This window comes from Cydia fagiglandana, chromosome 21, assembly GCF_963556715.1.
Source record: "Cydia fagiglandana chromosome 21, ilCydFagi1.1, whole genome shotgun sequence".
In the NCBI taxonomy this organism is placed as follows: domain Eukaryota; kingdom Metazoa; phylum Arthropoda; class Insecta; order Lepidoptera; family Tortricidae; genus Cydia; species Cydia fagiglandana.
In genome coordinates, this window is record NC_085952.1 from 274,388 (window position 1) to 301,743 (window position 27,356).

General features: G+C 36.3%; 1 protein-coding gene across 1 annotated transcript in view; it reads left to right on the top strand.

Moving 5' to 3' along the window:
* The first annotated feature begins 8,140 nt into the window (after nt 1-8,140).
* Nucleotides 8,141-27,356, top strand: part of LOC134675137 (homeotic protein empty spiracles-like) — a 42,102-nt gene continuing 22,886 nt past the window's right edge. The window contains exons 1-2 of the mRNA XM_063533298.1: nt 8,141-8,692; nt 26,055-26,227. Coding sequence (XP_063389368.1) covers nt 8,239-8,692; nt 26,055-26,227 — 627 coding nt within the window. The 5' untranslated portion in view covers nt 8,141-8,238. The remainder of the gene's footprint in view (nt 8,693-26,054; nt 26,228-27,356) is intronic.

Genomic DNA, 27,356 nt, shown 5'->3' on the forward strand with positions numbered 1-27,356 from the left:
AAATCAAAACACTATCCCATTAAATAGCAACGGAAGTGCAAACAATAATTACAAAATATGAATTAATCGTCATTACAGCCGCGAACGCTCGTAAAACGGAGTGTTTACAAAATGGCCGCGTTTTTAATTTCAACGGTACTCTCCTCTCTATGGCTGCATTTTACTTTAAGGGGAGTGTTCTTCAAAATGATGTAGGAAACTAGGAAGTAACTTTATCTATTACAAATACACTTTGCCGACCAAGTTTGTCAGTAGAAAGAGGCGGTGAATTTGAAAAATGTAGGTACGGAGGAGCGACCCACATTTTGAATTTCTATTTTTTTTTTACCGACAAAGTTGGCTTGCCAGAGTATCTAGGCATCAATAGCCCGTCACTAGCGTATGCTAATTTTTTTTCTAATTACACCGCGGCACGAGCGATAGAGCGATCAGCCGTCGCGTGGCACCAGCTATTCGGACAAGAAAGGTTAATGTTGTCTTCGCCCTCTTTTAGATAACGCGTTTAGGGGTTATTACAACTACCTCTTCGTCGGACACTTTCTACTATAACAATGGATGTAGTATCAATAATGAGACGTATAGATGTGAAAAAATTACAGGTATTGGTGTAAGCTATAAACATTCAAAAATAGCCTAGCCTATTCTAGCCTAGTAAGCACTAGGTAGTGACCCTGTCTATGAAGGTTTTGGGTTCTGGGTTCAAATACTTGTGCATATATTTGTGTGATGGGCACGGATATATTTTCCTGAGTCTTTGGTGTTTTCTTTGTAAGTATAGTAATCATAGTAATTATATCGTTGTCTGAGTACCCACAACACAAGTCTTCTTGAACTTACTGCGGGACTTAGTCAATTTGTGTAATAATGTCCTATAATATTTATTTATTTTAAAACTACTCAATTTTTTCTCTTCATTGTCTCATGATTGCCGTTACTATAGAATAGATGGTCAAGCAGATATTGTCTACTGAAAAAGGCGCAAGATTGAAATTTTCTATGAGACGATACCCCTTCGCGCCTACATTTTTCAAATTTGCTGCCTTTTTCTGCTGACAAGGTCTGCTTGACCATCTATATATCTTGCTGCTAAGAGGAACAGGGAAAGAACATGTACTCACCCATTTCTGTCGCGCCCAATAGAAAGTATCTATCCGGTCGGATAAATGTAATACCCCCTTTTGGCCGCCGCTTTGTTAAGGATAGTTAGTTTAAGGTTAGAATTAGAATAATGTTATCTAGTCACTTATTTCGATAGCGTTAGGTGAAACGGTAATGGGCGGGGTAGAAATGGCTTAGATTTGCATTAGCCCATTTGTCCTGAGCTGTTTGGTGGATTTAGGTTAATGATGACTGAAATACTGAGGTTATTTACTAAGAATTACGTTTCAGTTCATTAAGTTAACTTCTTAAATTTTAAGAATAACGTTTTCGCACCGCTACGCTCGTAGCCGGTCCCAGCGTATTCCCGCTTTGTAGAGGAAAGTGACTGGAAACAGTGATCCCGCCGATGTGTTAATTCAGTTAATTGAAATTAGATATGAATTTATCAGAATTAATTAGCTAGAGGTCAGCTGTCAGCTCCAAATTTAGTCGTGTCTTTAATAGACCTAAATCTGCGAACTTTTGCAACGAGTCGCCCCTTAAGTAGTGAGGTGGGCATATCGAATAATATCGATAGTTAATTAATTAGGGAAGGGACCGCCCGCGGCGAGCGCCCACCCGCAGCCATTGTTCCGCGACACTTTTATGATCGATTCCGCTAGGGCCGAACCGATATGAGGGAAATGTCGATAGACAGGTTGAAATCTACATATATTCTATTTCATTCTTACAATTGGTGATACATAGTAGATGATAAACAAATTTGCGTTGAATAGGTATTTTTCAGCAGCTTAAATTCTAAATAATGTATGGTATTTATTCGCTTTTGATCATCTTTCTTGTTGTATGTTTTTGAAGGATATAACATTATTAGGTATATAACTTTAATATGCCACAGCACAGCCCTACGGCTATTACCCGACTATATAGTTTTAATTGTTTCTTATTTCAATACTTGCGGGGCCCAACAGAAGCCATCGCAACTCAATACGTGTAGGTAGTATAATGTATTAGGTATCGTTTCAATCGATATCGATATAAGTGTGTCACGTCCCTACGGCCATTACCCGACTATATCGTTGTTTCTGAGTTCATTACTTGCGGGGCCCGATTCGACCCACTGCCATTTCTCAATCCGTGTATTTCATGCTTTTAATCCGTAAGTATGCGTAATTCGGGAGCGAGCCTTTTGCTCTTATTTCATTTAGACAAGGCTCAATTCTAAAACGTACAAATATTGTGATAATAAATGTCGTGGGACGGGACAGAGCCATTTACTTCAGCTGTCAAATTTAGTATAATTATAAACAAGGCTAACCCAGACCAGATGCATTGAAAGGGTTTTATTTTTTGTAGGTACAGTCTTACTACGACGCTAAGTTTTCATGCCAAGTCATTCTCAAATAGGTAAAAGTATTGGATATGTATGCTATGCATAATCTTAACGTAAACAGCCTACTTATAGGTACTTATAAAAAAGTAAATCGACTAATTGTTTTGTTGCACTACCCTTGGCAAAAGTCAATATTAAAAAGCGATACCTACCTACTATAAAAATATGAGTTGTCATTTAATTAAACGTGTTCAGAATGTAGCAAGTGACGTTAAGACAGACACATTTACATATCAAGATGTTGAAGTTGATCACCATTTTACGACAACATTTAGCCGCGACTCACATTAAGAGTCTTTACCCTTAATGGCCAGCTTTATGTGAAATTTGATCTTTACCTCTTGTTCCTTTAACTGAATAACTTGTTTTGTTGTTTGTTCAAACAATTCAGTTATTTTTGGAGCTGACACCGAGGTATTTCCGGACCGATACGACGTTCAAACCTTCAAGGATATAGCGTACTCCCATCTTAAATTCCGGCAGCGCATTTGCAACCTCACTGGTGTTGCTGTGTCTATGAGCGACGGTGACCGCTTCCCATCAGGCTGCTCGTCTGCTCGTTTGCTAAATACCACATAAAAAATAAGAATAAATATTACCTACGATTCTAGTACGTACAATGGGGTTGCCTACATTTTTTGTGAATATATTTCGGTCCAAATTCAAATTTTCTATGGGACGATATTCCTTCGCGCCTACATTTTTCAAATTTGCCACCTTTTTCTACTGACAAAATCTGCTTGACCAGCTATATTTACGAGAATAAAAATAAACTAGTCTCAGATATAACGGGGAAGGAAGTGGCAAGTATCTCTAAGTTTGGTTTCTTCATGTAGGAACATCCACCTAATAGTTAACCCTCCCACGGCCCGCGACCTCCGACTGTAGCTGAAGGTACCCAATCATCAGCAGCCACTTTATTTGCTGTAGCCGGCAGTTGCAGGTGATAAAAGTCCCGTGATTAGGGGGCAAAAGCCTAAACTCGTAGGCAATCATTTGATGGTACGGAACTGGGGCACGGGGTAGGGATGCGGCATTAAATTATAGGTAAGTACCGGTATACACGACTATACCGGTACCTAGTCAAGATTCATGAAACCGGTACTTTCACATTGCATTAAGAGTCACGGTCTTACAATCGAAGTTACGGTCTCGTTTTAAAATGGCATTTAATTACACAAAATTTGGCATGAACATAATCTATGTCTGGTACTCATTGTCGTTGCTAGAAATTGTAATACTACAAAGAAATTAGAGCGAGTAGAAATAAGGGTCACGAAATGCTGAGGTGCATCAAATCCATTTAGACCTAGAAAGCCCTCAGCGTCATTGTCAAATACTTGAAGTACTTAAAATACCATGATCTTTTATTGATGAACCCAATACTATATGTACCGGATTACCGGTACATATATACCATACCTTACTGTGATCGAATGGTTTCACTACTGAGCTGAGTATTCAAATGCAGCTACGACACAATAATGAAACTATCGAGGTATAGTCACTACCTAGTACCCAGTACTGTGTATACAAATGTAGTGCATAATTATTTTCCACCATATTTTCATGGAAACGTACTCAGCGTGTCTAGATATTTCAGTCAGTCTCGGTACAAATAATAAGGACGTTGACTGAAGTAGCATGACAAAATACGATGGAAAACAATTATGCACTACATCTGTACGGGAATACCGGTACCTGTATATATATAAAGGTACTTACAGTGCGCAGCCTTACTCTAGGTAATCGAATGGTGAAATCATTGAGCTGAGAGTATTCAGTATTCAAATGCGGTCACGACGCGATAATGTGATGCTATCGAGGCTCTAGCCACACCTTTGGGCTTGTTTGTTCTTTCAATATTTAATCAGATAATATACTACGTGTATAGGTGTGTAAAAAGGAGTTCTATAGAAATGGCAAATTATGTAAGTAAACAAATATGACAGAAATACAATTATTTAAACAGATTATATCGTAAACCGGGTTTACAGCCAATTGCAAAAACCGGGTTTTCACTTTGACAAAACCGGCTCTTTCGAGTTTTTCGATATTACAGTTTTTTTTTTCATAAAAAACAGCAAATTTATAAAAAATACATTTTACGCACTAATTGTATAATAACTAAACAGCTTTTTAGTCTCCAACGTTATAACTATTTGCGCAGTTTTGCAGATAGGCTGCTTAGGTGCTCCTTGAAATTGAGGCTTCAATCCAGAATGCTTCGGAGATATTTAGGAAGGAAGTTGTGTCGGCGAAGATTGCCCCTGAATTTTACCCTCAGCTCTTTGTTGGCCAGTTTGTTACACAGGTGAAAGCAGGACACCTCGGTCTGGAAGTACTGGGGCGCAAACGCCACCGAGAGAAATAGTCATCTAATAGATCCAGATCCTTTCCAGAGTATTTTGTCCCATTTCCAAGCTGTCTTCTTGTGTCACATACAATGGCCAGGTCATCAGTATAAGCAAACTTCCGCGAGATGGTGCCTAACAGGCAAGATACGACTCTACGATCGGTATTTTCAGACCTATGACAACTAATACTAGGGGGTATTGAGAGTGTTGAAAATCCGCTAGCATGTACCGCTCGGCAGCCACTGAGGTATTATCTATTGCTCTCGTGAAGACTAGGCCCGGGTCATGGTCACTGCTCCATCGATCTGATTTGAACGTTCCTTTGCCTTTGTTACAAACGGCTAAAACGGTGTTGTTCCTATCTGCCCAGTGCATGATCGCCTCCCTGTTGGCGTCAGATTTCCTTTATCCCCAGATGGTATTGTGTATATGTTGTGGAAGATTTAATATTTAAGCATTGATCCTAAAAATACCTATCTACTTCCTTATTTTACAAATTATACGTATAATCGAAATCACCGAAAAACTCGGAAACCCGGTTTTGCTGTTTCACAAAAACCGAAAAACCGGTTTTCTAAATTACGCACGGTTTTGTGACCCCTAATCCCGACGTTTTGAACCCTTTTAGAGCGCTTGTGGTCAACGGGTCTCCGTTTAAGTAGTCCAATTTCATGAATCGCAGTAACCGAAGATAATACTGCCTAAATAGCTTGACAGATTTTGTTAACATTTGACATAGGTAGATGTATATGATACATAATGTGATGATAAATCTTAGATTATATTATAATTAAATTATTGATTAGATTGTATTATAATCTAAGATTTGTACGAAGGTTATTTTCACTGAAACATTAGTAATTAACATAAAAATAGGTAAAGGTATGTATTTTAACTAGAAATTGATATTGATCAAACATATTTTAAATAAAGGTCACTTCTGTGGACAATGCAATAAAAGTTAACGACTCTGATACATAAATATCCCGTTTTTCGTATTTGAGTCTTAAGTACTAAAAAAATGTATATTGCCTGGAAAGGTGCCGCGTAATAATTAGCTTTAGGTTCCCTTAAATTTGCGGTGTCTACAGGAAAGACTCGAAAAATTCCGAACACCTTGTAAAAAGAGGTCACTCTGTGGACAAAAGTTGACAACTCTGGTAAGTATATACATAGATATCCTGTTTTCCTTATTTGAGTCTCAAGTACTGAAAAAATGTATCCCGTCCCGCCTGGTAAATTAGCTTTGTATAGATTCCCTTAACTTTTCGATGTCTACAGGAAAGAGGCGAACGAGTTGTGTATGCTATACCTAAATAAAACTGCGAAGTGCGATATGACATTTAACTAACTTTCAGCCTGCCCGAAATTGAGGCGGTGACACAAGACGACTGATAAGTACTAGCTTATACTATATGAATTACTAATTTTTATTTATTTATAAGATTAAAACATAACTTAACCGAAACAAAAGTAAAGAGCAGATTTAGCTTAAAAAGAGAGAATAATAAGTAGGTAATTTAATTATTTATACCTACTTTAGCTTATCTTGCGTTGCATTCAGATTTGAAAATTAAGTAATATAGAGGATGTAGTAGGTATGGATTCAATATACGCGATATAATATAATCCGTTTCAATAGTTTTATTTCATAATATAGAGAATTTTGGCGTGTCGGTTTCTGGGCTCAGCAAGTATAGTGTTGCAGGGATGGCATGTATCTTAGCTTAAATTTAGTTTTTAGTATTTATTTGGGATGAATATCTCTTTTTGTTTTGTTTTTTAACCTAGATTTAAGTATGTAACTGTAACACCTCTATTCAGTCCTGGTACTCTGAAATAAAGATTGGATTGAAATTGAAGAAGGCTGTTTTGTTTATTGCGAGGTTCTTGTGTATACTAGTTATCATTATTCTTATTAGAAAAATCTTGGTCACTTTTTCTAATTAGAATTTGGTCGCACATACGTTCAATTAGATTTTATTATGTCTTTTTTTGGAATCTGTGCATAAGTAACCTAACTTTCTACGAAAAAAAAATAAGAATCAGTAATAAATCTATCCAAAAGAAGTATATCGGAATAGAAGAATAAATAAAATTGCAATAGGTATACAGGATGTGTAATGCGTTTATGAGCGCTATAAGTATAGTAGAGTATAAGTACGGGCTTTACCTGAAATGAGGAAAGTGAAAAAAGGGGGACCATTTATTTTATTTTATTTTTTATCAAGTGAAAGAAAAAAGTGGACCTCTCTACCTACCTATTAGCTTGTCTATAGCTTCGTTCATAATACGAAGCAAAAATATCTAAATATAGGTAAATTACCACTTAAATAATATATGTATAATTAATCTTATTTAAACTATAGTTTGTTATTTAATTACCTATAAGACTGCTGCGCCCTTGAACCTTGAAGGGTCCATAATTATGTAATAATTATGTTCTCAATAAAAATGTTTTAAATTTAGACTTTTGATAGGTACATATCTTATTTAGAATTTGGGTACTTACCTACCTAACGTACTGTTCTTGTTGTACTTACCTACCTACCTTACCTACCTACGTTCACAACGTAATTTTATCTACATACATAATGTATAGTAATTAAATATAACATGGCGGAACGCATACATTTTCCAAACAATAACTAATCACAGTCATACCTACAGCGCTACAAAACACAAAACAATTTTAATTAAAAAATCAAACTATTTACCAAACACTATTTAGTTTATAATAGCGTAAAATTTGCGTGAAATTCAATCCTTATCGCGTTTCATTAAAAAATAATTCAACAATATGCGGGTTCATATCAACGATAAAAATAATTAGAAATGCCAAAATGGCGGGCCGGGCGCTGCAAATTAATTGTTTCTAAGAGAAATCGCTGAAAAATTCTTTATCTCGCGGTATTAAGTTAATAAACTATCGGAGTTAATTAAAGTGTAAGTATTATTTCGAATGCGGAGGCAGCGGGCCCAAAACGAGCAAGCCCAATCCGGGCCTTAATTGATTGGTAACCCGACCAAAACGCGGAGCCGAACCTTCGCCGGCGCCGCCTCGCGCCGACTGACGCCCGCACCCGGCAGGCTTACACGCAAGCTCCCGGCTCCAACCGCCCATCGCGAAAGCATTCCAAATTCAAACACAACCTCCCCGATTCAACTAACCAATGACAACGCGCTGCTTCAAATTTGAGATGCAACCTCTACGCCCATTGGAAAACGCCGACCAATCGCTCGCGCGGCATCCATGTTCGTTATTTTTTCCCTCGCCGGGCGTCGGGCGCGGTAGTCATTCGGCCGCGCGCCGCGTTGGCGTTCGTATCGCGCGTCACCATGGATTGTGCTCTGTGACAGTGCTAAGTGTTTGTGACTCGTGAAAGCATGATGCCTCTCGCACCGACCCCTGTGCTGGCGGTGCCGTCCAAGCCGAAGATCGGTTTCAGCATAGACAGTATAGTGGGTGGCGGGCCGCCGAAGCACGCGTCGCCGCCGCTCGCGAGTCCGGGGTCTCCGTCGCCGGTGGCGTCTCCTAGGACGCCTAGGAGCCCGTCTCCTAGGCCCCTGTTGCGGCCTAGCGCGTTGCCCGCAGTGTTTCCGTCGCCCGAGTTGAAGAGGCTGCCTTATTTGGAAGCGCAGAGTCATCACCAGCAGTTCTTAGCGCACTTCCAGGGCGCAGCACTGGCGGCTGCCCTCGCGCACCAGCAGCAAGGGTTCGGCGCGCCGCTGCCCCCGCACCCCCCGCCGCACCCCGCGCCTGTACCGCGAGAGTCCTACCAGCTCTACCCCTGGCTTATCAACAGACATGGAAGGATATTTCCGCATAGGTTTCCTGGGGGTGAGTTTATAATTTTGTCTCTATTAAAGGTCAGAGACCACACCTAATTCAGCCTTACTAAATGAAGTCATTATTATGTATGTATGTATCTTAATATGTCTGACCCAGACATAATATATGAATCTCTACCAAAATCTGATTTAATTTCAAAGGAGTACCGTCGTTTCTTATAGTCGGTTCTAATTTTCTTACTAGATTTGCTTCATCCCTCAAGTCAAAAGCTATTAAAAGTTTTTTTAATTTTTTAAATATATTCTGTCTGAATGAACGCTTGTGCGGTACATGGGTGATTTTTCCGCCGACGCCGACTTGACAAGCGGGACCCGCGGGACTTGGGAGGGTTAATCTTAGGTTAACCGGCGAAATTAAAAAAATATCTTGAAATAACAAAAGCTAAGAAATAAAAATATACGTTTATCTATCTAGAAATATCTATTCATATGTAATTTAAATTTTTAATTAAAGATATTACAATTTAAAACATTACACTAAATTATTAAAGAAGAAACATGTTTTACCTATAATGTCCAAACTTACTAGCTAGAGCACCGTTGGTCACCGCAATCAATATCTTGAACATGATCTCGACGGATATAGATCTGTTTAACTGTTCTCTTACTGAGTTCACAGAGGTCACTTACAAACATTTAAGTAAGTAGGAAATTGATAATAGATATCGTAAGGACTTTTTAAAATTGTTGCAAATGATGTTAATTAATGCTAGATTTTTTATTTATATTTATTAAAAGACATTATTATTATTGAATTTATTATGGAATTGCTATGGAATTAATTTGCTGTGTGTATAATGTGTATTAAATGTTTTTATTTTTAAATTGATGTGACTAGTATGTAAGCGCTTTACTTTACACTGTAATGCTTATATATGCTGAAATAAACAAATGAAAATGAAAAAAAAAATAACAAAGAGCTAATAAATTAAGAGGCTGTTGCTAAATAATGACTATAAACATAGGTATTGGGTGAATTAAAATGAAAAATAACATTAGCGTATCAATCTCCTTACTTTCCTTAGGCAACTACCCTTAAACTGAAATACAAATCACAAACAAAATTCAAAGTATTTGATTAAATCGATTTGATCCCTATTTGTATACCTACTACTTATAAAAAATATAGATCTTCTCTTCTTCGTCGTAACCTCATGACTGAGGGTCGTGACCGCCATAAGTTGCGTTTTCTTGGATTGCTCTCCAACCTGGCCGATCTTCTGCCTTCCGCATAGAGCCCTGGACTTGATGCGTGTGACTGCCTCAATGGCATCAAACCAGCGTGTGGGTATTCTGCCTCTGCCTCTTCTGCCCTCAACATGGCCACCGATCATCAACTAAAAAAAAATATATATATATATATATAGATACTTACCTAAAAATCAACATTTAAAAAGACATTAGGTTACCTAGCATTTAACCGACAAGGTGTTCGTTAATTAGGTATAGTTCGTTTTTTTTTAGCATTAGAAAGAACTTGCAAGAAGGTAAGCGATCTTAACATGTCTTTTAGTTGAAAAACGCTTTTTAAAAATCAAAAACTATTACTTGTGAAAGCAGAAGAATATAAATGATCGTATTAGATTCAAAATTCTTACATATTTGCCGTAACTTATTTTTAAAATGTGTTTTTCAATTAAAAGACACATCAAGATTGTTTACCTTATTTCTAATGCTAAAAAAACGAACTATAGGTACCTACTTACCTACTATACAGTGTATGTACATATTACTAAATAAAGAAATGGAAACAATTAAAATTGTAAAGAAACTATACAGTGTATGTATAGGTACACTAGGTACCTATTTATTACCTATTACCGCTATAGAAAGGTATATAAGCACCTATTGTATATTATCGCTTAAGTATATAAATTAAAAATATTAAGTATCTGAATACAATGCATGGATAAGTATTAAAAATAGGAATATGTAGTTAAATGCAAAATTAAGTAGGTACCTAGTAGGTATTTCATTGTTGCGATTAACTATTGGTAACTACTAACTAGGTACTATATTTTCATGGTTGCTTGAAGATGTGTGAAACTAAGTATAAACTGATTTAAAAAAGTTTCGGATTACTGAGGACGGTCTCTGCGTGCGCTAAAGATAAAAATATTTAATTTTTGATTTGAAAATATTTCAGATAACATCTAAATTTAAAAATTTGATCAATCAATCATAGGGAAAAAATAGTTTTTTTAATAGGTACATACCTAGATACTTACCTAAATATTATTCTTGTTTTCAAACAGGTTAGCATGCTAAATTCACTAAGCAACTATTTAAGTCTTCCTTGTCAATTTTACATTTATTAGACAAAAGCATACCAGTCCCACGCTGCCTGTCAAACACAAATGTCAGCGTTGCAACTGCGTCTTGATTTCCACTTAATTGCCTGGTCAAGCCTTGACAGTTGACAGGTCGAGCAACTCGTATTAATTTGCTAAACGGACGGACTGTCAAATTAAAGTTATGTTGTTGAATCATTTACAGTTATAAAGTTCTAAGCATTTTAGAATATTTTCCATGCATTTTGACAAGCAGAAATGATTAGGCTGTTTATTTTCTGAAATTCTTTCACAGAACGATCCCACTTTTTTTAAATCGTGATTTTAATCGCTTTTTTTATTTCGTATTGACTTATAAATTTGTGTTTTTAAATTGAGTTTATTGTCAATTAATTTCACGAGCATAACAAACTACAAAGTTGCCCCAACAACTAGGTAGGTACTGTTATCATTTAAACATTTTAATTTATTTGTGAAATACATACAAAACAATATTTTCCGTGTTTCATTACACATAATTCAAGATAATAGAAAATAAAAAATCTCTACATCGTCCTTTGCCCGCTATTCCTATAAAACCAGTAGGGGGTGCGACGGAATGATGTGAAACTTCACACCCCCTACCGATGTAGCAAATAACACTCTTTTGGCAAAAATACTAGGCCTCGACGCAATTTTTTTATCGATATCGATATTTTTTATAACTCGGATTTTTTAAGCTCTGAATTCCGTACGTCTACTTTAATATTGTAATTTTTTAAAATCATTATTGCCTATACCTCTGAGTAAACTAATTATCAATGCCTGCCTATACAAACTGTACTGACCTATGCCTTAAAATAACTGCCGCTCTTATTGACTCGGCTACCATTCTAAACCTTAACCCGACTCTAGAAAAGACAAGTAATGTGTTTTTCTTTTATGAATCAACAAATTATAGCATCTCGACAGGAAGTCGTATTTTAGATCTCCAGCGGATATTTTCTTAGGAGAAGTAGTTAAGCGGCAGGTACTCGATAAATACTTAGCCACCGGGTAAATACAGGCGCGGCTCCTTGACATTCTCTTCTATAAATAGGATTGAAATTGGTCCGGTTGTTACTGAGATATGTTGCTGCGGATAATATTTACAGGTGTAACCAAAGGATCATCTACTTTTGTTTACATATATTATGCTTTGTTTTGTAGCATAATTGTATGTAGTTATTATTTGATGTTCCTATATTATTAAATGCTCTATTACTTATTTAAGTACTTTACAATCAGTTGGCATTTTTTGGCAACATCTTGGATAAACAATTTACGTAACGTCTAAAAAACGCTATACATTTCTCTAAACCTTTACTAGGTTATTTTTTTCAAATTCAGCTTGTACGGTATTCTGGCAGAGATTTATTATGTCTCTTACGGTAGTATAATTCCCCAATCGTAACACACCTACCTACTAACCGTATTAAATCAGTGTCTATTATTCACTTCACCGATGTAGCAATTAAATTTATCTCTGACTATAAACGTACAGTTAAAATCAGCTTACGCTTAATCAATGCAATTAACCGTAGGTTTATCTCAAACGGCTCATTAATCCTTCACCGACTTACAAACTTTTTGAAAAAAAAAGAACTTATCTCAAAACACCAGCGTTTACGATAACGTTATCTCTGGTCTGTCGGCGCTTGTTTAAAAAAATAAAAAAAGTAATCCGGGAACGTTTGAATTCAGAACGTCCTTTTTCGAAAAAGGAACAAACTGTCGTTTTGTTTGTACCGATCGTGGTTTTTGAAATAAGTTAATTGGCTTTTCTTTGGCGTATTTTAACCGAACAACTTTGTATGGGACCTTAAAAGGTTTAACGGATTGTAGGATTACTCAGTCCATTTAAAAGCCGTTATACTGGGCACTCTTTACGTTTAATCCGATCGTCTTAATTTTCCGTTATATAATTCATTTAGCTTATTACCTATCAGGTTTAATATTTTTAGGTATCTGAGTAAGATAAGTTACTTGCCTGGATAAACAAACTTAATTAAGAAGCTATACAACAAGATATTACATATAATGGCGATATTGTAACCTCAAAATGATACCATATTTCATACGCATAAACTGCAAAAACAATAAATCATTCAACAATGTTGCTAATTATGAGACAATTAAGTTATCTGCTCATAATTACGCTTAATAGTGCGATAGTCACATTGTAACGGTTTTTGTGTCGAAACGTCGCAAGCGCGCGGGTGGCACTCCGTTATGTTACGTTTTCATTGTAAACGGTATTGAATCGAGGTTATCGCTAAGTTATGAAATCTTCGTCCTAATAGCGCGGGATCAAGTGTCACGAGTCAGAATAACATCTTTATTGCTTTTAAATTATCTGTTTGGTTTATTAACGAAATATTTTTGTTTATTTTTTTGTAAGAACCGTTAATTAGATAGAAATGAAGCTCATGTCTTTGTTATTATTAACCAACTCAATATTTATCAACTCTGCCTACTATTACATTGTTGCAGCTGAAAAAAACACAAAATAGGTATCTACTTAAGTGATGTAAGTACCTACGTGTGCTCATGTGATAGGTGTGGTTATCATATATATCGGATATTCGCAGCACCACTTTCTTCGTCGAAACATAAAGTTAAATGAAACTCAATGAGAGAATTACCCACATCTATATGCCGATATGTAGGTACCTAATATCCAGAATTACATAAAGTTCATTTGACAATGATAAATTAATACTTTACATTATATTGTAACAATTGAACAGAATTAACTCCACTAACTAAGCCATTTGTTACACCAGTTATTCGTAACCAGTAGCAATAAAAATCAAATTATCCACCCCTCGAAACGGCAGCCATTATCTACGCACCACCCCTCCCCTCCCTAATTCCTTCGGATCAAAAGCAAATATTATGTGACAAATAAGCAATAACGAAACGCACCCTCTATAACAACAATATTTTTATGAACCGTCAGAAAAAAAACAGTTCATTTTAATTAAACTGGCTTAACGCGTCCGTCAGAAACGGTTTAAAAAATGTTTTAAAAAGTTAAGCGCTCTGACAAAGGTCTTTTGTGAACCGAACGCCCGCGATTATCAACCGACGCCATTGTTGTTCGAAATTTGATTGTTCCGTAGTGCGGGGCCTGGACCATCGATGTTTTTAATCTGATTTAGGTATGTTCCTCTAACTCTAAGACCTCTAAGTTACTCTAGGCAATTTATTTATTTAGCTACAGTCAACTGTAAACATATGGGTGAACAAATCATTTCAAAAATATGTCCCATAACTCTGATTTAAACTTTCACGATTATTAAACATTATCAAACTGCACAACGGGACTTAATCGCGTATTCTTCTCCGAGACCACGGGGACAACGCCGTCCTCGAAACGTCGGAGGTAAATCTTAAAACTTAAATACGCGACAAAGTCCCGTTGTGCAGTTTGATTATGTCCCATAACTCTTAAGTCAGTGAATTAAGAACTATGGGACATATTTTTGAGTAAGTTGTCTACATCCATATTTTTACAGTTGACTGTACCTATATATCGATTACAACTATTTTTACTTTTTGATTAGTTAATGTTTGATAGTAGTTGCAGAGAAGAAAAAAATAAATATTATTAGAAATAAAGAGTACTGTCATACTGTGCTATATAGATATACTCTAAGTATTAATAGAGCAACCGCATAATACAATGTTAGTTCGATTAGGAGTAGCATAACAATTTAACGTATAGCCGTTATAAAGAGAAGCCACATTAAAGTTTTATGTTTATTATGGGATACTTCGTTACAATATGATAATGCTACAAGATAATACATTTACACACTTGTCTATTTTAATTAACCGCTCATACTAAAAGTAAATTTGATTACCTATTGTAACCCCTCCCCTGGCACGTATTGTCCAACTAATCAAGCGCAATGTCCCGTTTGTCCTACAATCATAATTAAAGATTCCATCATGTAATGTACGCATAAATTATGACTCGCTATAAAACTTTATAACCTCTAAGTGCCAATTGTGTCTAAATAAAGAGTCGATAATCGATATCGATAGATTGCGACATCGTCACGGCTCTATCTCGTTAGAACGTCACATTTCTTAATTACGCGATTGTTGTGGATGTTTTTTAACAGTATTCGTCTGAAAGATTTGAATGACGGGTAATTGTGTGTAATTTGAGCTACTTTGTTGGTGCTACTGGCTTGAGCGGGTGTACACACACAACATACACACACACACGCACACAAGTTCGTTCATCGCTCATTAAGGCGGTGACAGACAGATCTTTTGATAAAATATTAGTAATTGTATTTCTTTTAGGGTGTGGTGAGTCCACGGTGGGTCTCAGTGCAGTTGAAGTGCAAAATATACTGGTAGGCTTGTTTTTAAGTCTATGCGTGTTCGAGTAGAGTTCTAAATCATAAGATTCTGTTGACCCCGGGACCAATAAAATAGCAACATGTAACATGCTTTAAAAAAAAGCTATGAATTTGTTACAACTTTAGTCGCTTTTCTGATTTGTTTCTAAACCTATTCTATATTTCTTGGTAGAGTCTTATTAACTAGCTCTTTTTTCCAGGTTTCTTCTATTAATACAATAATGTAACTAAAATATTAGATAAGTACCCACTCAAATAATGACTTTTAACAAACAGATGTCTCTATGGAACTATAACCAGGTTAACTAAACAGTTTATTTAATTCCAAACCCGTGTGTACTGGACTTAAAAACAGACAATTGATCTCCTTTGTCCGACCATCTTGATCAGTAGTTAGAAGTGATTTATCATTAAAGATAATTGTGATTAATTCATCATCCCTCTTGAGATGCTTACAAGGTCTTATTGAAGTTTAACGTTTTTGGTTGATGTGACTTTTCGCGAGGGTATAGATATGTTATGACTATAGTTTGAAAAGGTCTTACGCCATACAGGGTGTGTTTGACCATGGGGCTTTAAATCCAGGACTAGATTCGACTCGCTAAACTGAGCTACTTTTATTACGGCACCGACCCCGAAATCCCAAAAAAAATTTTTTACTTTTTCATACATTTTGGCTGATCAGATGTCGACGTTTTCTATGGAAAAACCAAAAATTTTTCCCCGATTTTAGGGTTGGTCCCATAGTTTAAGTAGCTCAGTTTAGCGAGTAAAGTCAAGCCCTGGATTTAAAGCCCCATGGTCAGACACACCATGTAATTTATATATGTAGGTAGGCTCGGAAGGCTTGGTATAAATGTACCACCACGCTCCGCGATTGTTGCACCACTTAGGGTCCTAGCTAAATTGGTTGTTCAATACTTACGCTATAGATTGTCCAATTTAGCAAGAACCCTAAATGGCATAACAATCCCGTGTGGTGACTATAGTACGAGTACATATGATACCCAATAGTTAGCTGTAACCAGTTACTTTGCCTTTGTTTATCGTTAAAAACAATTTTCAACCCCATAAGGGTTGAATTTCAAAAATTCCTTTTTTAGAGAATTTTTGAAAGATACAAGGTTATGTTTCGTTAAAATGTCATGGTTCCACTTTCTCATAGTCATAGTTTATTATTTGCTAGAATTCTGCGTTAGGCTGAGCATAGCTTTCAGTAATAAGTGACAAAACTATTTTATACATATATGACTTTTATGTATTCGACTCCCTAAAACACATATTTAACAAGCATTTTGGCTCCAAACCTAATTGTAAGAAACGTAGTTAGCACATTTTTACGACTCAGCTTTAATGATTGGTAGGCGTAAGACACGGGTTATAATTAGCCTCGTTAGAGCAATTAAAAAGGGTTTGTTTGAGGAAATTACACTTGGTTTATTTTGAGGTTTTGGAGCCTTTAAATTGTGCCTCGCGGCGGTTAAGTGGACGATTACTTTGGTAATTCGAAGCTTGTTTAATAATAATTATTAAACAAGTTTTGTTTTGTTGTGATAATTAGTGTTGGTAGGAACTCGAACCTTTGAGTCTAAATGTGAAGATCTAAACCCGTTTCTACGCTACTCTGCGCTTAAAAAGCTTCCGAGTCTTATATACATCTTTTTTTTGGGATTCTTTTTACACTGGCGTTTGCGATTTCGTCCTACACCTAGCCTAAGAAAGAGGGAAATCTGCCAAGAATAATTTATTTTCTGTAGGTACAGTAAAAGTTACTTTTTCTCAAAATGTCACAATACATTTCTGGTAATAATTATACGTAATGTGCCAATTAAAAAAATTACTTCACTTTGTGCTCTATTTTATAATTAGCATAATAGGTACAAGTTAATGACATTTAATGACACTTTAAAATTTTGTTATTACCTATAGATATTTTTTAATACTTATCTATATTTGGGTATGTATTGTATTTCACCTCTAATTTCCCCGAATTTCCGACACTATTAATAAAAACTCTGAAGACAAACAACATTAGTAATCCTATTTTGACAGCTCACCGCATTCTCCATACAACAAATGATATTAATTAATGATCGACCAATGATGCGACTGTAATACGATAGTCATTTGTTATATTTTATCATTCGGATTGGATGAGAAGCAACCCTATGCGAAGCAATGATTATTGTTTTTATGTTTTATTATGAGATCTAACATTTCTGATAGGGACTCCTTCAGCCGCCCACAGAGCAAAACTTGCCAATATAAATGCAATTTTGACGTGTCAAAATAATGATTTAAAATACAATAAAATAGGAGGCCTTTTTAAAGGTTTTTTTTAGTTTACTAATTGACAGTTCTTTTATCCCATTATGATGCGCTGTCAAATAAATTGCATCTGAACCATTCATGTTATTACATTACGACATTTTCACAATGACACTTTCACAGAAATTGTTAAAATGTCATAACCCTCATTAAAGTTCTCAACTGTGTCACAAGAGTCACAAGTTTACGAAATTATTTAATTGCCCACTAAATTATATTTTTTATCTCTCACAATATGATTAAGTAAACGAAAATATAATAATTACTCATGATGTGTCTTTATGACGCAGATAACAATTTAAAGCTTTTTATTTCGAAATAGACGTATTTACGAGAGGACTATGTTGTACTGAAGCCTTTATTTATTTAACCCTTTGAATGGCACGCCTGTCGTGCGCGGCGCGTCATATTGACCCTTGTCGGAATGCACGAAGGTCGATATTGGGCTGTAGCCGCGTGCGTCAGTTGACGTCTTGGCGGTCAAAGGGTTAAGGAATAAATGTGTTATTTAGTATTAAAAGGGATTTTATTATCAGTGGCACTTAACTTAAGTCGGCAAGCGTTGCTTAAAATTAGTCTTGTTGGTAAGGATGTAAGCGCCTCCCGACCTTTTTAAAAAACCGGGCAAGTGCGAGTCGGACTCGCGCACGAAGGGTTCCGTACCATAATGCAAAAAAAAAACAAAAAAAAAGCAAGAAAAAAAAACGGTCACCCATCCAAGTACTGACCACTCCCGACGTTGCTTAACTTTGGTCAAAAATCACGTTTGTTGTATGGGAGCTCCATTTAAATCTTTATTTTATTCTGTTTTTAGTATTTGTTGTTATAGCGGCAACAGAAATACATCATCTGTGAAAATTTCAACTGTCTAGCTATCACGGTTCGTGAGATACAGCCTGGTGACAGACGGACGGACGGACGGACGGACAGCGAAGTCTTAGTAATAGGGTCCCGTTTTACCCTTTGGGTACGGAACCCTAAAAACGACCCATTATTTGATATCGTAAGTTAAAAATATAGTCGGTGTACAAGAATATTAAATTATAATTGACAATTTTATAAAAGTAAAACTCCCTTATACCTTGACTTTAAACAAAATATTTTACTTATAACCTACATCATCATCATCATCATCATCATCATCATCATCTCAGCCACAAGACATCCACTGCTGAACATAGGCCTCCCCCTTGCCACGCTTGGCAGGCGGGTTGGCGATCGCAGTCGAGTACACCGAATTTGAGGGACGCTGCTGCTCGTCCACCGGTGGTCTTGGACGTAGTTTAAGGACATACCCGGGTCACTCTTGGACGTAGTTTAATAAAATAAATAAATAACCTACATGGTTCGTATGAATTAGTGACATAATTAAATATATATATTTTTTTTACAATCCCTAACTCCCGCGGAAACAATATAGGAACAATATAGGCCTTTTCATATAAAGTACACCTGCATGAAATAAGATCATTTTCGAGCAAGTGTGATGAAAATTAATAATAACAAGTCAAGTGTGACTAATAAAAAAATACACAAATATTCTTTAGTCACAAAAGTCATATTTGATTATACGAATAAAATAATTTATATTCTTTTAATGAATAGTTTCCGCTCTAGGTACATTAAGTTACTCATGAGCGCTAGCGTTACCAATACAATTCGCATCCAATTTTATTTCAATTTCAGCGGCCAGAGAATCGATCCCTGTAATTATAATAATTATAAATAGGTACTTGCGTGACTTTGCAGATCGTTAATTTGTACAATCTGTTAAGAGGACAGTGGACCACTGCACGTACATACAAACACTCCCCATTTTCCTCTCTCGATATTAACATAATGGGTTTGTACGTAATTGGATGTATGTATAATACAGCTATATACGTCTTTCGTTTGATTTTTTTGGATTTTTTAAGTATGTAATTATAAAAGTTAGGAGCTTCGATCTATTTGCAACTTTGATCTTTTTTCGCTTCTAACTCTTATAATAAATAAGTCACTTCGTTTGACTAAGTTCGATTCATTACGATTCATAAGAACTTAATTGTTGCCTACATGAATAAAGTATATTTTGAATTTGAATTTGAATTCCTTTTGAGCTTTACTTAATAATTATTTTTACATCAAATTGGGTAAAGCTATTTTCCGTAATGTAAAAACCCAGAGAGGAAAATGGGGACTACGTTATTATGGCGAAGCGGTCGTCCGCTATCATCTTAAAGTTTTAATTGGAAGTAATTACTACTAGTAAAACACTTATCACAGAGATAAGTTAATGTATGTTTCTAGTGACGCTTTCTAGGGGTTATCTACTAATGATTAGGAGTCATTATACCAACTAATATGTTCTTAGACATTTTAAATTATATGACACTTTAACTAATATGCAATTGATGATATAGATGATAATATAATGTAGCTAGGTAGTTAATTTAGGTACAAGTTTATGGGACGTAATGTGTTTAATAAAATATAATAAATGTAGGGGAGAAGCGGTGGTGGCTATGACGTCCGATTTTCAACCCGGGGGTCACGGGTTCAAACCCTGGCTTCTGTTGACTATAATATAATAATATAACTATAATAATCAAATGTGTTGCTTAACGTTGACGTTAAAAATACTTTTCCGAAGAAATAAGGTGTGGATTATAGAATATGAATATGTAGGTAAGTATCTAAATAAGGTTAGCTGGTAGACGTCCGAGTGTTCGTCACTGTCCTAGTTAATTTCATAGTTAAACTTACCTACGTCTTTGTCATATAAATGACAGTACATCGAGTGTCATATATTGGGCATTAGCATGTCTGGTCTAGGGGGTAGTGTCATGGTAGTGACCCTTCTTGCCCGTGCCTTTTAAGTGTTGATGTTGGAAGCATTTTTTCCCTTGTTATGTTGGGTTAGGGTTAGGGTATGCCACTTCTACAGGGTAAAATATTAATCACCAGCCATACTCTTCGTAGTGACTTTATACGAGTAGGTCATACTGAACAACTTTTAATATGGGACCAAGGCCGAAATGGCGAAAACCAAAAGCTTCATACATTCCAGCTGATGTGATGCCCCTGATTTCTATGGCTATAACCTGACCTGTAAATTCACTACGCAGAGTATGACTGGTAATTAAAAAATTAACCTCCATAGTTATAATATCATTGTTAATCTACAGTTTATTATTTATCATAAACGCAATGCTCAATCTGATCCTTCATAATCCCAATCGCGTGTTTATTCCCCGCTGGAGGCTAATTATCAAGTAATAGCCGTAATACGTGAAACTGCGATTACGGACAGACAGACGGACGGCTGAGGTTACTGTAATGATACTCTTTAACTATTGTTATCGCGCTAATTACGCTACCCTACTTATATTACGACACGAAATCGGTTTTTATTATATCGTTAATATTCAGACCAAGATTACTCGTCTGCAGCTATTTTGATAGGAAATAGGAATAGACTGTGAAAGTGTTATTTAAAAATTCATAATTTCAAAATCGCTGCAGAGCTATTTTGGCCTGAATCTAGCAATGCGCGAAAGATAATTTTTAAAAATTGCAAAGTTCTCATAAAATGTTCTCGGTATTTTTTTCCACGTTTATATGATTGCCAAACATTTACTTATATGTAGTAAGTATCGGCTGAATGCTGTGAATATGTTTAAATTAAGTATGTAACAACATGTATACTATTGTATACATGTATACAATAAATATAATGTAATGTAATGTGTGTAATGTATGCATGTGTGTATGTATTGTAAACATGTATACTATAGATACGTATTTTGCTAATATACGTTTCTATTCTATTATCTATCGACATAATAATTATAATAGCTTGTGTTATTTAACCAATTTTTTTTTTAATCCGTGTATGATCCGGATCCGGCATTTATCAACCCTAAATTAAATTTGTTGTTTCCCTTATTATAAAACTCAACAGTATATATGTATAACTATACCTAATTATGTATAAACTCAGCCAAGGACTAAAGGAAGGAAACCAATTTCATATAATTAATTCGGTGTTACCGGCTATTAAGACACATTAGGAATAATCCTTAAGTGGTCACATAAGACTCGTATACCGGTATAATAAGGGATATAATAGCTATTTAACGACGTTTTAATAGCTAGGATTGTCACCGCAAATGCGAGTTTCGCGTGATGCGAATTTCGCCTTAATGACTTTTCACACTTTATAAAGGTTTTTATGTGGTTAAAGATATAAAGTTTTATACTGAAGTGATGAGAAATGTCATGGAAGAGTGGGTGTACATGTAGGTACAGTCAGCAGCAAAAGCTACTAGTAAATGTTTATGAGTTATTACCGCGACCAAAGACCAAAAATGAAATTTCATAAAAATATCATTCTATTTTTACTAAGTACCTGGAGTACCCCAGGGGGGTTAGCCAAGAGAACAACCGATAGAAACGCCAATCAAAACTGAAATAACGTATGAAAATAGTCACGTAACGTGAGTTTTCATGGCATCTGTTAGTCAATTGTCATTCCGATATATTTTTTATTTTCGTTTGGCGTTTGTCGGTGTCGTGTTTGTTTGACTATTGTCATCTTGGCTAGGCCCCGAGGGCAGCAGATGGCGGACATACCATACTACACGGAAATCATTTTAGTTTGCGCCGTTTTCGGTGACACCTCCACACTTGGTCATTTTAAAGTGCGCAGAATTAGTTTGGTCCGTCATATTAACCTAGGCAGGTACATAATAGGTATATTCTTTGATTTTGTGTACGTGAATGTTCTGCTAGCCGTACATACATGCAGCAAAATGGACAAAAAGGCTTCAAACGTCAGTCTGGTGGTCGCTGGACCAGGGAACACATTAGTTAACTGCAATCTTTAAAAAAAGAACTACTTACTTAATGCTAACCATCAGCCCATTATCTACAATGCAATCTTAGTTAGGTACCTATTTAGGTCATCAAATATCGATTAGCTTAATATAAACAATTGAACATTATGACATTTAAATGTCAATCGTGAACAGTTACTAACATATGAAATATAATAAAACTGGTCACTCACGGGTCGGTCGAGCAACTTTCGACTTAAAATACGTGAGTGACCTGGGTATATTTAATGTGCCTGTGTCTCACCGAAAGTTTTGTTATTAAAACAGTTAGGCACTAACGGCGTATTTCTTTATATTACTTAGAAGTAGAACTATTAGGTATTTTAGTAACTCATAAAAACCTGTTATTCATTATGAATAACAATAATTTTCAGAATTTATAGTGGTATAAGATAGTAAAATATTTTTGATCTTTTGAATATGATTGTACTTTATGAAGAGTTTTTGAACAATTTTTATTTACGAGTAAGTAATTAATTTAGGCATATAAATAATATTTTTTATTTTTTTATTGGTAGTCTTTTCTGTCATTATTGTACGTAAGTAAATATAAAATGCCAAGTCGTTATTAATGTAATCCACTCATTAAGCCTCTACTAAATAAAACGAGATAATATCTCAATTTTACGATACAACGACGCAATTGATATCAATTTTAAATGTTAAAATATAACCAGTTTAGTGAGACCTTTCTGAGCTCACTTACTCTGTTAAGAGTCTCACGAACACGCCGCGAGAAACCCGCGCCCATACAATCGAAGCTACGCATTACATGAATCTTGGCATGAATATTTACGACATACCTACAGTACCTACATTTCAAATATTTTGTATGTAAAACTATTACTCGGTCTAATTTCTATGTATTAAAATTTCAAGCTATGAAAACTAGTACAAGACATAGAAAAGATATGTATATGTTACTTGAATGTTCATGTTAAATTTCATGTTCGGTATTTCATAATATCGTTTTAAAATGCGAGCGTAACCAGGCGTGGCTCTCTCCGCGGTTTCGTCGCTTTGCTGCAGGTAGCTAAAAAATACATCCGTTCCACACCAGTTTTGGTGGCTAGCCATAAGCCGCGCGTGGCGCTGTCGCCACCTAGCGGCCGTATCTGTCCTGATCGTAACAGACGCATTTTGTTAGAGAGTGAGTCTTCTGTACCTAGTAATATTATTTATTCTGTGGCGTAACTTCGACTGTATAGCGGTGGCTAGGCTCGTGTGCCTCTTAAATATAAAGGTGTAGAAATATCTTATTATAGTGGTCGTGTGTACAATTATAATGTCATTAGTTAAAATGTCAGGACGTCGCTACGAGGTCACATCATGCGGAACGCATACAAACTATAGCCCACACAAGTCTTACACCCCACCCCATTGAAAAACCGACTCTATCCCTTTTGAATACGACTTATTGTAGCTTGTTTACGTTTATTAAATGTACACATATTAAGATATGATATTGTGATGACATTTAATAGCGCATAATTGCCGGCCGGGCCGCAAAGTGATTGCTTTCCTTAATGCCTGCAATCGGCACAAAGTCCCCGTTAACGATGCTGGAGGGGCATTCGAAATTCAAAGATATGATGCTTTCAAATAGAGGAAAAGCGGAAAAACTCACTGTCTCGGGCAGGATTCGAACTCGCGATTCTGAGATACCAGCTCATCGCTTTTTCAACTGAGCAACCGAGACTTACCCGTTGACAGCGAATATTTTTTACCATATCCGTCGAGCGACATCTACTGCAAGAGCATTACACTTCTTAAACGGCTACTGTACCTACATAGTTCCAAGTCATATTGGAAATTCACCAGTAACAGGCCACACCATACAAAATTAATTTTGTATTGAGCAGAAACGTCTGCCAACGATACCACAAAGCTTAGAACTCTAAGACATAAGTGCTTGTGGGATGAACTTTGTGTAGGTAATATGAAATCGAAATCCCACTTTCAAAGTCCGAATGCCACTGGTACTCAGTAGATAATTATTTGAGTTCGCGGAACCTCAGCTTTTGTTGGGCTTAATTTGATGTTATTTCAGGCCCTTCAGGGCCACCTTGTATATCCTATTGTAGGTGTTTATCTTATAATTTTTAAGTGTAGGTACCTGTTTGTTTAAGGCCTGCGCACACCGAATGCATGTGCACAGTCGTTGTTATACCTATACCGATCCTTATGAGAGACGGTACGAGCATGTTAGCGCACGTGCACGTGCCGGTGTGCTCAGCAAACCATTATGGATCGCTTTATCTACATTTATCCACGTGATAAAACAACTGTCACTTTTTAACTCTGCGGGATAGAAAGAGACGGACACCGTTTTATCACGCTGTCACGTAGACAAATACGACCATCATATCCATATACGACTTTAATGCTTACCTATTTTATCTTGCGGTAGAGTCAGCAACTAGTGATATACATTATACATAGATACATGTATGCAACCCCGACTCATATGACTATTTAGGTTTTTCCGTAATTTTGGCTCTATTAAATATTTGATGCTGGCTGCAGTTTTGTAATGTACTTATTTAAGTTTCGGTATGATAATGTATAGGTATCAAGAATTATGGTAACATTCCATTTCTAACCGCAGCTGCACTACCGGTACTGAACGCGTCGCTGTCATTGTCAATTTCCATAGTAAAACGAACAGTAATGCAGCTGTCGTTGGAAATGGACTGTCACTTTTAATGTTTTTTTTAAGTAGGTACTTATGAAACGTATAGTTCTGACACTACACGTAGAGTTCAGACTAACAGCTAAATAACTCTAAGCTAAACTTATTACTTAGTTGCATTAATTTTAGCAAATCATGTTTTAACCAACGTTTACTAATCCAGCTCCGGCACGCCCACAATTTGTAATACACTGGTTTGCTTAATGCAGTCTTTCATTAGGTCATATATCACATACCACTTGAAACTAAACGTCCTATGTTGTTGTTTGACTCCTTAGAGTTTCATATAGAACGTGTTCTCACTGTACTGAGTAAACCTCGGCGGGGAGTTCATTCCACAGCCGGAGCGTCCGCGGAATAAAGAATCAACTTGCATGTGGAACACTTGTGATGTGAATTCACCAGTCTACATCTGTGCCCTGTTTATCAAAAGCTTGTAACTTGTAATACAAGTGGAAGTCCTTTTCTAACAAAAACTGTCAAAAAGGGACTTCCACTTGTATTACAAGTTGTAAGCTTTTGATAGGTCTTTGGTTTGTGCTTTTTTACTAGCCATATTTTAACTCTTTGTTCACTAATCTATGGATGGTAGGCGCAGCCAGCGGCCTAACCTAATGCAGTCAGAAGGTCGAAAATTTTGTCTTACTTAAGGCACTTAACTGACAACTCCCTAGAGTCGGGCCACGATAAGTTTTCATGCCAACTTCGCAAGAAGACAATATACCTATGTAATTGCATCTACTTACATTGAATGTTTTGTCTCCAGGTCCAGACATCCCCGGGTTCCTGCTGCAGCCGTTCCGCAAACCGAAACGCATCAGAACAGCCTTCAGCCCCTCACAACTCCTTAAGCTCGAGCACGCCTTCGAGAAGAACCACTACGTAGTCGGCGCGGAGAGGAAACAGCTCGCACAAGCACTCAGCCTTACAGAGACTCAGGTATGTACACTTATTAGACTTGGAACCCTCTCTCTCTCTGTGGTCGCTCCCTAATGACTGAGGATCGTGGTCATCGGTGGATGTGGATGCTCCACACCTGGAACCCTCACAACTGCTCAAACTAGAACATGATTTAGTCATTATTTATTTATGTTAACATAGAAAGAGAAGTAGAGGAAGAGCGCCTACCTGGATAGATACAGTAAATGCAGTACCCAAGGCCCAGGCTTGCCTGCAAATGGCAGAGGATAGGAAAGCCTGGAAAAAACGTAGTGCTAAGCATCTTTGATCATCACGACTCTCAGCAATGAGGATACGGCTGGAAAAAAGAATTTATGTTTACATTTACGAGTAAGATAACAGTTCAATTAAATCATTATTTTACTGTGTCAACATTGTTACGGTACCCCGATTAATACGGGGGTAGTTGGGAAATTAAAATTACACTGCTGGCAACACGGTAGGTAGTGAGGACACGGAGCAAGTTGGAACTTGGACAGACGCGTTCATTTGGGTCGAGGCAGGCAAAGAGGATACATCATGAAGGAGCGGTCAGATCAGGGTACCTGCCAGTACCTCTATTGTTGTATTAGTAATAGTTAGAGTTCGAGAAGAATCTTCACACTTTCAACTAGAAACAATACGCAGTTGAAGCCGAGAGGAAACGAATACTCAGATACGTTATAAATAAAATAAAATAAATAAATAAATAAATTGATTTTATTTCAGGCAAGCACCCATATAAGTATTTACTCGCAATAATTTCTTAAATGTTTTTCTATTAACAAGAACCGAACAGGTGATTTCATGGTTATTAATTTTAACTGAAGTCTTTTACGGTCAATCGTAATCATAAAACACGTATCTATTTACCTTTATACCTAGCTATTGTCTAGACACTAACCCGTTGGTATGCATACCATTAGCACGCCCTTTAAGTTAATTGATAATTATAAACACCAACATACCGTATTGGTAGGTAATTAAATAATGTTTGCAATAAATACGGTTTTATCATATAGGTAAGTAATTACCCAATCACTTGTTTTTTTTTACATTAGTAGGTAAATTATATAAAAAAAAAAATGTAAAAAAAAATTGTGTATGTGTATATCTATGTGACTTAGCC